Here is a 14,387-nt window from a genome sequence, read left to right as displayed (position 1 = left end):
GAACTATTGGGACTTCATCAGGATAAAAAGCTTGTGCACAGCAAAGGAAACAATCAACACAATAAAGGCAACCTACAGAATGGCAGAAAATATTTGCAAATAACAAATCCGATAAAGGGCTAGTATCCAAAATCTATAAAGAACTTCTCAAACTCAACACCCAAAAAAGCAAAAACTCCAGTCAAGAAATGGACAAAGACATGAACAGACATTTCTGCAGAGAAGACATCGAAATGGCTAACTGACACATGAAAAAATGCTGAACATCACTCATCATCAGGGAAATACAAATCAAAACCATAGTGAGATACCACCTCACACTAATCAGAATAGCTAAAATTACCAACTCAGGAAACAACAGATGTTGTTGAGGATGTGGAGAAAGAGGAACCCTCTTACACTGTTGATGGAATGCAAACTGGTGCAGCCACTTTGGAAGACAGCATGGAGGTTCCTTAGAAAGTTTAAAATAGAGCTACCCTGTGACCCAACAACTGCACCATGAGGTATTTATCCAAAGGATAGTGAAATAGTGATTTGAAGTTGCACATGCACCCCACTGTTTATAGCAGCAATGTCCACAATAGGCAAAATATAAGAAGAACCTAGATGTCCATCAAATGAATGAATAAAGAAGATGTAGTATAGGAGCTCCTGGATAGCAGTTCGTTAAGCATCCAACTCTTGGTTTTGGCTCAGGTTATGATCTCAGGGCTGTGAAATAATGAAGATTAGAACATGAGAGACTGTGGACTCTGAGGAACTAACTGAGGGTTTTGGAGGGGGGTGGGAGGTTGGGTGAGCCTGGCGGTGGATATTGTGGAGGTCACATATTGCATGGAGCACTGGGTGTGGTGCATAAACTGTGAATTCTGGAACACTGAAAAGAGATTTTAAAATAAATAAAAATTCAAAAGATTAGAGCAGAAGTAAAAGAAATAGAAACAAAACAAACAAACAGCAAAAACACAATAAAACAATTGAATAAAACCAGGAACTGGTTCTTTTGGAAAAAATCAACAAAATCAATAAACTTTAGCCAGACTGCTCAAATGAGAGAGAGAGGACTCAAATAAATAAAATTAGAAATGAAAGAGGAGAAATAGCAAAGCAATACCACAGAAACACAAAGGATAATAAGGGCATATTATGAAAAAGCATTTGCCAGCAAATTGGATAACCCTGAAGAAACTGATAAATTCCTAGAAACATGTAATTTCCCAAAATTGAATCAGGAAGTACAAAATTTAAACAGACAAAGTACTAGCAGTGAAATTGAATCAGTAATCAATAAACTCCCAACAAATAAAAGTCCAAGACTAGACCGCTTCCCAGGCGAATTCTTCCAAACACTTAAAGAAGAGTTAATATCTACTCTTCTCAAACTATTCCAAAAACTTAGAGGAAGGAAACTTCTAAATTTATTCTATAATGCAAGCATCACCCTAATACCAAAACCAGACAAGGAAAAGGAAAGGAAAACTACAGGCCAGTATCTCTGGTGAACAAAGAGGCAAAATCCTTACCAAAATATTAGGAAACCAAACCCAACAATTTTAAAAAATCATTTGCCTTAATAAAGTGGGATTTATTCCAGTATACAAGAGTGATTCAGTATTCTCAAATCAATCTACATGATACGTCACATTAGGGGAGAAAGGATAAAAACCATATAATCATCTCAAAAGGTGTAGAAAAAGTGTTTGACACAGTACAACATCTATTCATGGAAAAACTTTCAAGTATAGTTAGAGGGAACTTACCTCAAAATGATAAAGATGATATATGAAAACCCACAGATAAAATCATACTCGATGGTAAAAAACTGAGAGCTTTTCTTCTAAGATCAGGAACAAGACAAGCATGTCCACTCTTAACACTTTTAATCAACCTAGTATTGGAAGTCCTAGCCATAGCAATTACACACACACAGACACACACACACACACACACACACACACAGAAAATGAAATACATCCCAATTGGTAAGGAAAAAAATAAAACTTTCACTATTTGCAGATGTCATGATATTTTATATAGAAAATCCTAAAGACTCCACCAAAAACAAAAACTTGCTGGAACTGATGAATGAATTCAATAGAGATGCATGATGCAACATTTATATACAAAACACTGTTGGATTTCTATACACTAACAATGAAGTAGCAGAAAGAAATTAAGAGAACAGTTCTATTTACAACTGCACCAAAAAGAGTAAAATACCTAAAAATAAACCTAACCAAAGAGTTGAAAGACCTTGTACTTGGTAAACTGTAAAACGTTGATGAAAGAAATTGAAGATGACAACATATTTCCCACTTGTGGGTTGGAAGAACCAATAGCATTTAAATGTGTATACTACCCAACACAATCTCAGATTTAAAGCAATCCCATTAAAGTACTAGCGACATTTTTTCACAAAACTGCAACAAATAATCATGTAATCTGTATAAAATCACAAAAGACCCTGAATAGCCAAAGCCATCTTGAGAAAGAACAAAACAATCCCAGATTTCAAAATACACTATAGACTCTAGCAATCAAAACAGTATGGTACCGGGACAAAAATAGACACAATGGAACAGAACAGAGAGCCCAGAAATAAACCCATGCTTTTATGGTCAATTAGTGTGTGACAAAGGAGGCAAGAATATACAATGGGTAAAGGATGTTTTCTTCACTAAATGGTGTTTGGGGAACTGAATAGCTACATGGAAGAGAATGAAACTGGACCAATTTCTTACATGATCCAAAAGAATAAACAAAATAGATTAAAGGCCTCATGTCAGACCTGAAACCATAACATTCCTAGATGAAAACATAGGCAGTAATCTCTTTGATATCAGCTGTAGAAACATTTTTCTAGATATGTCTCTTTTGACAAGGGAGACAAAAGCAAAATTAAACTGTTGGGGACTACACCAAAATAAAAATCTTTTGAAAAACATTAACAGAACTGAAGGACAACCTACTGAATGCAAGAAGATATTTGCAAATTACATATCTGATAAAGGTTAGTATCCAAAATATATAAAGAAGTTATACAGTTGAACACCAAGAAAAAAAATAAAGCCCTACTAATTCAATTAAAAATGGACAGAGGACATGAACATTTTTTCAAAGAAAACAGATTGACAACAGACACACAAAAGGATACTCATCAACGTGATCAGGGAAATGCAAATCAAAACCACAATGAGATACCACCTCACTACTCTCAGAATGGCTAAAATCAAAAACACAAGAATTAACAAATGTTGGTGAGGATATAGAGAAAAATGTACCCTGTGCACTGTTGGTAGGAATGGAAGCTGGTGCAACCAATATGGAAAAGAATATGGAAGTTCCTCAAAAACTTAAAAATAGAATTATCATATGACCCATTAATTTTCAGTACTAGGTATTTGCCCAGAGAAAATGAAAACACTAATTCAAAGAGATATATCTACCCCTATGTTTACTGAAGCATCATTTATAATTTAAAACTGTAATGCAAGTGTCCAGCCTTAGATGAATGAATAAAGTAGTCATGGTATGTGTGTATAGTGGAATACTAGAGCCATAAAAAGAAATCTTAAAAAAAGAAAAAAATGAAATCATATCATTTGAAACAACTTGAGTGGATCTAGAGTGTAAAATCCTATGTGAAATATCTCAGAGAAAGACAAATACCATATGATTTCAGTCGTATGTGGACTTTATGAAACAAAACAAGCAAAAAAGAAAAATTAAAATAGACTCTTAAATAAAGAGAATAAATTGATGGTTGCCAGACAGGAGGTGGGTGGGAAGATGGATGCAATAGGAGAAAGTGATTTAAGATTATGCTTATCATGATGAGCACTGAGAAATGAATAGACTTGTTGAATCATTGTATTGTACACATGAAACTAATATAACACTGTACGTTAACTACACTGGAATTGAAATTAACAACTTTAAAAAAAGGCCTAGAGCTTTACAGTGAATTTATGACCTTAATTATCTAACTCCAAGTTACTTTTTAAGTGAAAATTGGCCTGGTGTTTATTAATTATCCAGTTTGTTCTAGGCATTGTATAACACATTTCAAGAATTATATTAATCCTTAAAATAACTTACGTTTTGAAAACTAGGAATTAGACTCAGTATCTAAGCCAGTATTACATTAATAGTAAAGAGTAGTACCAAAATTCAAGCACACTATCACAGTAGTGTTTAAGCATTGGAACAGAATCAACTAGAGAGCTTCATGAGTGCTGTATCTCATCCCCATAGTTTCTGATATAGTGAGGAGAGGGAAGGAGTAGTATGAGAGGATTTACATGTCTAAGAAATTACCAAATGATGTATATATTGCTAGTGCAGAGACTACACTTTGGAAATTACTAATTTATCAAACTGCCACATCTTTCCACTAGTATCTCTTACCTCACATTACTCTTCTAAGTACACTATGCTCTCACTAGATGAAAGACTTAATATAACCAAAATGAACTTGGTTCTTTTGTGTCTCTGTGCTTTGCCTTGTATTTCTTCTCCATCTAAACTATCCTCTTTTTCTTGCCCTACCCCCATTTTGTCCTACTTGTTCAAGTATTTTCCTTTATAAAATCACTTCAATGCTACATCTCCCAGGAACACTTACCTCATACCCTCACCTAAAAGCTACTTCTTTTCTTTCATACTTATGGTACTTTGAGCCAATTTGTGCTATCACCTACTATCTTATGGTTATTTGTTTATATGCTTCAATGTTTTGTATTACATTTGCAATCTCCCTAAGGAAGTGAGATGCATTTATCCCAGAATATTTAGTGCAAGTCCTTAGTTGTGTAATAAATACTGAAATATACTAAGACTGTAATACTTGTATTTTTGAAAATTATTAAAGAGGCGCCTGGGTGGCTCAGTGGGTTAAGCCTCTGCCTTTGGCTCAGGTCATGATCTCAGGGTCCTGGGATCAAGTCCCGCATTGGGCTCTCTGCTCAGCAGGGAGCCTGCTTACCCCTCTCTCTCTGCCTACTTCTCTGCCTATTTGTGATCTCTCTCTGTGTGTCAAATAAATTTAAAAATCTTAAAAAAAATTATTAAATGAGATAGTGTTTATAAAATTACTGTATTAAACAAAGGACTTATATAAAGTATTTTCTTTTTGTCATGACACTGGACAGTCTATAGATGAAAAACTCTATCTCAAAATTAATTTTTAAATATTCAAAAATTCCAAAATTTATGGGGCCAATTTAAAAGCCCAATCTAATTTTTTTGGCAAAATAAAAGTCCAAATAGATTAATCAAAAATAAGTTATTATTTCTTATGTGTATAATAAAGCTTTTAATTATATCACATACACACATAACACACAGAGAAAAATAATAATCTAGATATAACTATTATGTATACACATACAATACTGATTGAAGTTTATATGCATACTTTTATTAGCACTACTATTTAGGGTGTGACCATAGAGCAGATGAAGTGTTTTTAGAGACATAATAGGTTGGGCTTGTTTTCAAAAAAGTTAAAATAAAATTAACTGAATTTGTATTTGCCAATACTCTTGTGGTGGAGAGTATTAACACTTGGAACATTCTTAGAAACATTCTTGGGAAATAGAGTTACATTCTTGAAAATTAAATTCCAAGTTCCATTTATAACTTGATAAATTATAAATATATTGATGTCCAACAGAAATTAATGAGATGGAGACAAATCATAAGGACTCTTAACTAGGGAGTATAAACTGATTTACCTGATAAAATAGATCAAAATCATGGTTATAAAGATGATCAGCAAGGTCAGGAGAACAATGTCCAAACAAAGTAAGAATATAAGAAACAACAAAGAATATAAGAAACTACCACACAGAAATCACATAGCTGAAGAATACATAACTGAACCAAAGCAATCAGTAATGGGATTTAACAATACTAGATGAAGAAGAAAAAAACAGCACACTTGAAGACAGGACAATTGGAATTTATTTAGTCAGGAAAGAAATAAAAGTTGAAGATAGTTTGAGACTTATGGGACAGTATCAATCAGACTAATATTCATAATGTAAGAATCCCAAAAGGAGAAAATGGAGAAGAAACAGCAGAAAACTTATTTGAAGAATAATGGCTGAAAATGTCCCTAACCTGAGGAAGGAAATAGACATCCAGACCCAAGAGTTCCAAATTAAATGAATTTAGAGACCTACTCAAAGGCACATTATAATTAAATTGTCAAAAGTTAAAAATAACAAGTGAAAAAAAAACTTTGTATTTACAGGGAACCTTATAAGATACAAGTAGATTTTTCAGCAGAAACTTTGCAGGCCTAAAAGGGGAGACACAAAATATCCAAGTGCTAAAAGAAAAACAAAACAAAACAAAAAAACTCTGCCAAACAAGACTCCTTTATCCAAGAAAGTTGTTCTTCAGAATTGGAGGGAGAAAGAGTTTTCTATATAAGTAAAAGCTAAAGAGTTCAGCACTACTAGACTGGCCTTATAAGAAATGTTAAAGGGACTTCTTTCAACTGGAACAAAAGGGTGATAATAACAGGAAAACAAATGAAAGTGTGAATCTCACTTGTGAAAGTGAATATATGATTGAAATTAAAAAGCCTAATGTTGTAATCATGGGTTGATTCCTTTTATATCTAATGTGCAGGTTAAATGACAAAAGTATTAAAAATAACAGAGTGTAGTAACTTGTTAATTGATAAGCAACTTAAAGAGATATAAATTGTAGCACCAAAAACACAAGATGGTGGAAGGGGTAAAAATATAGAACTTTAGAATGTGTTCAAACTTAAGTTGTTGTCAACTTAAAATCAGCTGTTATAGTTTTGTTTTATGTAAGTCTTGTGGTAACCCCAAAGCAAAAACCTATAGAAGGCACACAAAAAAAATAAAGAGAAAGGAATGCATACACACCACTACAGAAAGCCATCAAATCACAAAGGAAGGGAGCAAGAGAAAAATCAAAGGTATTATAAAACAGCCAGGAAAAAAATTTACAAAATTATAGTAAGTTTACTCTTCTTAATAATTTCTTTAAATATAAATGGACTAAATTCTTCCAATCAAAACAGGGTGGTTGAATGGAGTAATAAAAACAAGACCCCACACTTCAGATATAAGGACACAGATTGAAAATGAAGGAAGGGAAAAAATACTTCTCAATATAAAATGAAAGTTGGGTTAACTGTGCTTATATCAGACAAAATAGATTTCAATAAGAGGGGGGTTGTAATGAGACAAAAGAAGATCATTGTATCATAATAAAGGGGTTAATCCAACAAGAGGATATAACATTTGTTAATACTTATGCACTAAACATAGGAGCAGATAAATATATAAAGCAAATATTAACATATCTGAAGGGAAGAATAGAAATAAAATAATAATGGGAGACTTCAGTACCCCACTTTCATCAATGAATAGGTCATCCAAACAGAAAATCGGTAAGGAAACATTGAACTTAAATGATACTTTACACCAAATGGACTTAGAAGACACTTATAGAACCTTCCTTTCAAAAGCTGCAGAATACACATTCTTCTCAAACACACTTAGTGCATTCTCCATGATAAATATCTTGACCTATCATGATAGATCATATATTAGCCCACAGCACAAATTTTAATAAATTTTAATAAATTTAACTAGATTGAAATCCTATCAAGCATCTTTTCTATCCATAAAGGTATGAAACTAGAAATCAATTACAAGAAGAAAACTGGAAAAATCATGAATATATGGAAAGTCAACAACATGCTGCTGAAAAACCATTGGGTAAAAGAAGAAATCAAAAGCATAATCAAGAAATATCATGGGGGAAATGAAAATGGAAATATAGCATACTAAAACTTATGAGATGAAGCAAAAGCAATCTAAGAGGGACGTTCATAGCATTAAATGCCTACAACTTTAGGCCGTAACTAAACTTTATACCTCAAGGAACTAAAATGAACATTAAACCCAGAGTTATTAGAAGGAAGAAGGTAAAGAACAGAGCAAAAATAAAGGAAAAAGAGATTAAAAATACAACAGAAAAAAAAAACAAAGATATTAAGAACTGATACTTTGAGAAGATTTTAAAAAATAGATTCACCAAAGAAAAATGAAAAGAGCACTCGGCTAAATAAAATCATTTGTACAAGAGGAAACAGAACTGATGCTACAGAAATACAAAAGTCATAAGAGACTATTGTGATCAATTGTGTGCCAACAAATTGGACAACCTACCAGATATGGATAAATTTCTAGAAACATACAACGTACCATGACTTTATCTTGAAATAGAAAATCTGAGCAAACCAATTACTAGTAGGGAAACTGAATCAATAATTTGTAACCTCTCAGCAAGTCAATGACCATATGACTTCACTATTGAATTTTATGAAACAATTAAAGAAGAATTAATGCCAATCCTTCTCAGACTCTTTCAAAAAATAGAAGAGGAGGGAACACTTCCAAACTCATTTTATAAGAACAGCATTACCCTGATACCAAAACCAGAGAAGAAAAGAAAAATACAAGTCAGTATCCCTAATACTGATAGAGGAACCATCAACGAAATATTAGCAAACCGAGTACAACAGTACATAAAAGGACCATGATGAAGTGGGATTTTTTTCCAGGGTGCAATGATGGTTTAACAACTACAGATCAGGGTGCCTGCATGGCTCAGTGAGTTAAAGCCTCTGCCTTCGGCTCAGGTCATGGTCTCGGGGTCCTGGAATAGAGCCCCACATCAGGCTCTGGGCTCAGCAGGGGGCCTGCTTCCCCCTCTCTCTCTGCCTGCCTCTCTGTCTACTTGTGATCTCTCTCTCTCTCTGTCAAATAAATAAATAAATAAATAATCTTTTTAAAAAATTCACAGATCAATTGATGTGATAAACATTAACAAAATAAAGGATAAAAATTATTATATAATCCTCTCAACAGATGCAGAAAAAGCATTTGACAAAATTTAACATCCATTCATTATGAAAATTCTCAACAACATGGATATAGAAGGAATGTACCTAAATATAATAATATATCACAAACCCACAGCTAACATCATACTCAATGGTGAAAAACTGAAAGCCATCTAAGATCAGGAACAAAACAAGGAAGCCTACTCTCACCATTTTTACTCAAGATAGTACTAGAGGCCCTAACCAGAGCAATTAGGTAAGAAAAAATAAATAAATAAAAGTCACCCAAATCAGAAAAGAAATAAAACTGCCTATTTGCAGATATCATGCTATTATATATAATAAATCCTAAAGACTTCATCAAAAGAAATGTTAGAACTAAGAAATTAGTAAAGTTATAGGATACAAATCAGTATTTAAAAATCAGTTGCATTTCTATACACCAATTATGAACTATCAGAGAAATTAGGAAAATAATCCCATTTATAATTGCATCAAAAAATACCAAAGAATAAAATTAACCAAGAAAGTGAAAATCCTATCCACTGAAAACTGCAAGATATTGATGAAAAAAATTAAAGACACAAATAAATAAATCCATGGTCATGGATTGAAATAATTAATATTATTAAAGTGTCCATATTTCCCAAAGCAATCTGCATATTCAGTACAATTCCTTTCAAAATTCCAGTGGCATTTTTTTTATGGAAATAGATCAATCATTCCTAATAGAAACACAGAAGACCCCACATATTCAAAGCATTTTGAGAAAGATGAACAAAGCTGGAGGCATCACACTTCCTGATCAAACTATATTAAAAGGGTATAATAATCAAAGCAATATGGTATTGGCATATAAACAGACACACAGATCAGTGGAACAAAATAGAGTACCCATAAGTAAACCCATGCATATGTATATGCATGGTCAATTAATTCATGATAAAGGAGCCAAGAAGATATAATGGGGAAAGGATAGTGTCTTCAATAAATGCCAGGGAAACTGGACAGTTACATGAAAAAGTATGAAATAGGACCACTACCTTAAACCATACATAAAAACCAACTCAATATAGATTGAGTTGTAATATAATTATCTTACATTATAACATAATGTAAGACCTGGACCCATAAAGCGTTTAGAATAAAACATAATGGATAAGCTTGTAGACATCAGTACTGGTAGCGCTTTTCTGCATTTGGCTCCAAAAACAAAGATAAATGGGACTATGTCAATCTGAAAACCTGTGCAACAAAGGAAGCCATCAACAAAATGAAAAGGCAACCTATGAAATGGAAGAAAATACTCACAAATTATATATCTGATAAGTTAATATCCAAAATATATGAAGAACCCCTACCACTCAGTAGGAAAAAAAATCCAATTAAAAAATAGACAAAATATCTGAATAGACATTTTTCCAAGTAAGGCATCAAAATGGCCAACAGGTATGTGAAAAGATGCTAAATATCACTAGTCATCAGGTTAATGGAAATCAAAACTGCAATGGGGTACCACTTTACATCTGTTAGAATGACTATTATCAAAAAGATGAGATAACAAGAAGATACATAGAAAAGGGAACCCTTGTGTACTGTTAGGGAATGTAAATCGGTTAAGTCACCATGGAAAAGAGTATGGGAGTTGCTCAAAAAATTAAAAATAGAACTTCCATATGATCCAGCATTTCCATCTGTGCATCTATCCAGAAGAAATGAAATCACTGTCTTGAAAATATATGAGTACCCCCTGTGTTTATTGTGGCATTATTTATAATAACCAACACATGGAACAACCTATGTCTCTCTATGAATGGATAAAGAAACTATGGTATGTATGTACAATGGAATATTACTGAACCATAAAAATGAAGGAAATCCTGCCGCTTGCACCAAACATATATGGGACCTGAGTATATTATGTTAAATGAAATAAAGCAGACAGAGAAGGTCAAATACTTTATTATCTCACATCTGTGTGGAATCTAAAAATAACCAAACTCATAAATACAGAAAATAGATTAGTGGCAGGCATTGCAGAGTAGGTGAAATGGGAGATGGTGGTCAAAAACACAAACTTCCACTTACAAGTTAAATAAATCTTAGGGATATAATGTCAGCATGTTGACAATAATTAATAGTAAGGAGGTAAAGGAATAAATAAGTAGGTTATGTATTATACTGCTGTATTGTATATTGAAAGTTTCTAAGAAAGTAGATTGCAGGAGTTCTCACAAGAAAAAAAATTAGTCACTGTGTAGTGATGAATGTTAACTAAACTTATTATGGTAATCCTTTCACAATATATTCACATATTACATCATCTTTGTACACTAAAACTAATACAATATTATTTTTCAATTGTTTTTCTATTAAAAAGAATATGGAAATTTTAAAATAAATAGCTATTGACTCTTTGTGAATAGAACACAAGAAAAAAATAAAATATGACAATATTATGTTATTTCAGAAAGTTAAAGTAGTTAAAGAATAAAATCATTCCTAGGAAAAAGTTTTGGGAAAAGGTTCTTACACAACTTTTAAAATCTTAGTCGAAAATTTTAGAAATAGTAATCTCTTTGTTTTCAGATGATGAAAATGAGATGTTACCAGGTAAAAGAACATAGCCAATTATTGGTAGAGTATGATTCCAACTCTTACACGAAATCTACGCCTTCAGCTCTTGACTCCTGTTCATCCAGTGCTTTTCTACTGTTTTATGTTTCTTATTTAACCACTTGGTTTAAAAGTAGCTTGGAAATTTTCAGTGATCCCTGAAAGACCTTTCTTCTTTTACTTGTCCATGTTCTTCAATGGCTCTTTCAGCAGCTAAGCTCCCCAAACTCTTCCCACTGCCATTCATTTGTGAGAAACTTTATTTTACTTTTAAATTTACATCCTTTTCTGAGAAGCAAGAGCTCAAATGTAAGTCTCACTCAACTCTTGATTGCTTTTTGTGTTAGACTTTTGAACATAAATGTGACTATGCTAGACATTTTTAATACATTTATCTCATTGAAATCTTAGAACTATATGAGACATGAAGAAGCTAAATTTGAGAAAGAAGATGTTTTGGCCATTATTTCTTTAAATTGGCTAATTTATTCTTATTTCATGTTCAGTACATTTTTCCAATCTACCACACCAACCATTATTGTAAAAACCTCAGCCAGAATGCCCAATTTGTATAGCAATTAGTGAATCTCTAGTTGTAACAATTTTTTAAATTTTATTTTATTTTTTCACTGTCCCAAGATTCATTGTTTATGCACCACAGCCAGTGCTCCATGCTATACCTGCCCTCCTTAATACCCACCACCAGGCTAACCCAACCCCCTCCTCCCCTCCCCTAGTTGTAACAATTTTATTCTAAAACAGTTGTTCGCATGTAAGTATAATGATTGATCTTTGTTGTTGAGTGTATTTAAACCAACCATTCATTGCAATTTAGTATTCATCCATTCTCTTCCCTTTCAGGCCTGTATGTGGAATCAGAGGGAAAACTCTCATAATTAACCTGCCAGGTAGCAAGAAAGGATCTCAGGTAAGCAAACTTGAGATTTATATGATTTGGTGTAAAGTTTTACCAACTATGAGAGTTAGTCAACCCAAATGTTAGAGGACTCCATGAGACTACCCTCACTAGTGTCTGACACCAGTTGCAATTTAGTGCATTCCCAAAAACCACCCTCAGTTTCAGTAATTCACCGGAAAGACTCACGGAACTCACCAAAGGATATTAAGCTGACAGTTATGCTTTATGACACAGAATGGATACAGATTAAAGTTAACCAAGATTGGAAGAGAGGTAAATGCATTACTCTCTTGGCATCAGTGTATAACAGTTCAGGGAGTATTGCCAATCAGGAAAGCTCCAGTCCTTCAGTGTTCAGAGTTTTTGCTGGGGCTCATCACATGCTGCCCATAAGGCTGGCCTTTAGTCTCTAACCCTATCCAAAGGTTAGGCTCTTTCCTAGTCCCCAACACTTTCCAGAAGCAAAGCAGACACCAAAATGCCCAATGCCCTCATCATAAATCACATTGTTACACTGTCTGATAGACCAAGTTGCCAGGCAACAAAGACATTCCTATCACATCCAGTAAATGAAAGCAAAGGCCAAACTCTCTGGGGTAAGGTTAATTTTTCATTACATAAGTTATCTCCTGGCTTTGGCCAAAGATCTCTCATAGAAAAAATGATTGTATTTGTCTGGCTGGGCATCTATATTTACTACAGCATTTATATTACAGATATAACACCAGTATCAGCGTGAATATATCTAAGATTTAGAGGATTCAGTGTGGGATAGGGATAAATTTGAGAAATAGGTAATTTATCCTTTAAAACCATTATACATATTTTTATACTAATATACTAATTTTTTACCTTAATCTACTATTTTTATCCTATGATACAATTCCACAGAACTATTTACCACAGACATTAGCCATCTTGTTTAGGCCATTTTCCTTGGTATTACATTTTGAGGAGGATTTCACTCAATTTCCCAATATATATAATCATCAATATCAGTATTATAATCTTACTAGCAATGACAGTATTGTAACATTTCACAGTAGAATTGTGGATATAACCTGAAATATGAGTGAAAAGGTAACTGGCACACTATTAGAGTCCTACATAGACATTAACAGTTAGCCTACTCTATCATTATATCATGTGATCAAAATGTCTCCCAGAGGTATGCTATTCAAGCTTATGGGCTTGTCAGGTTCCAAGAGTAGGAATAGTCTCACCAACATATGACTTTAACCTTTCTGGCATCTGTTACAACTGAGCTAAGAAACAATATCCTCTCTTGTTCTAAGGATTTTGAGACACCAATATAGTTGATCTCCCTCGTTACATAACCCATTTATTCATTCCTTTACCTCCAGTTACCATTCCTTCTTCCTTCCATTTATACTCAGACTTTTCCTTTGAAAATCTTTTAATGAGACAGTTGATTTGGCCACTCTGCTGGTCTGGATTGCCACCAGTAATACTTGTTTAACAAGTGCCACCTGCTTAGTCCTTTTCCATTCATACAAGATAGGGTTGCTAGTGAGCAGTCTCAAACACCAGGTGATAAAACTGCATTCACTGTCAATCCCAATTTGGCCAGATGGAATCAGGCATAATCTACGCCATCAGGCCCTAGGAACTCTGATGTAAAGTTTAAAGGTATAGTTAATAGTTTCTGCTAAAGAATCATCCTGCTCTGGGATGCACAGTTGCAGCCTTGATCCTTGGTACTATAACGTCAGGTAGAAAAAAAAGAAACTTGGTGTGAAATGATAAAAGAAAAAGTATAGTCATACCAGCATCGTGTCCCAGCCCCCTCTTCCCTAGAAAGGTAGAGGACTATATTTAGTGGGGACCCTCCCTCAGCCTCCTTCTTGTTGAATGTGACCACACACTAATGGTCACTAATGAAAGCATATAAGCCATGCTCCTCTGTTTTTAGACAACAAACGTTTCCATAGT

At 33.6% G+C, this 14,387-nt stretch overlaps 1 protein-coding gene across 16 annotated transcripts in view; it reads left to right on the top strand.

Moving 5' to 3' along the window:
• The window catches only part of GPHN (gephyrin), a 643,001-nt gene that overhangs the window by 386,565 nt on the left and 242,049 nt on the right, over positions 1–14,387 (top strand). For all 16 annotated transcript variants that reach the window (XM_082734092.1, XM_082734090.1, XM_082734087.1 and 13 more), the window contains one exon: positions 12,377–12,443. In XM_082734092.1, coding sequence (XP_082590218.1) covers positions 12,377–12,443 — 67 coding nt within the window. The remainder of the gene's footprint in view (positions 1–12,376; positions 12,444–14,387) is intronic.

This window comes from Mustela nivalis (assembly GCF_964662115.1).
Source record: "Mustela nivalis genome assembly, chromosome: 6".
In the NCBI taxonomy this organism is placed as follows: Eukaryota; Metazoa; Chordata; class Mammalia; order Carnivora; family Mustelidae; genus Mustela; species Mustela nivalis.
Note: the sequence above shows the minus strand (reverse complement) of the source record. Positions and strands in the feature narration are given on the sequence as shown.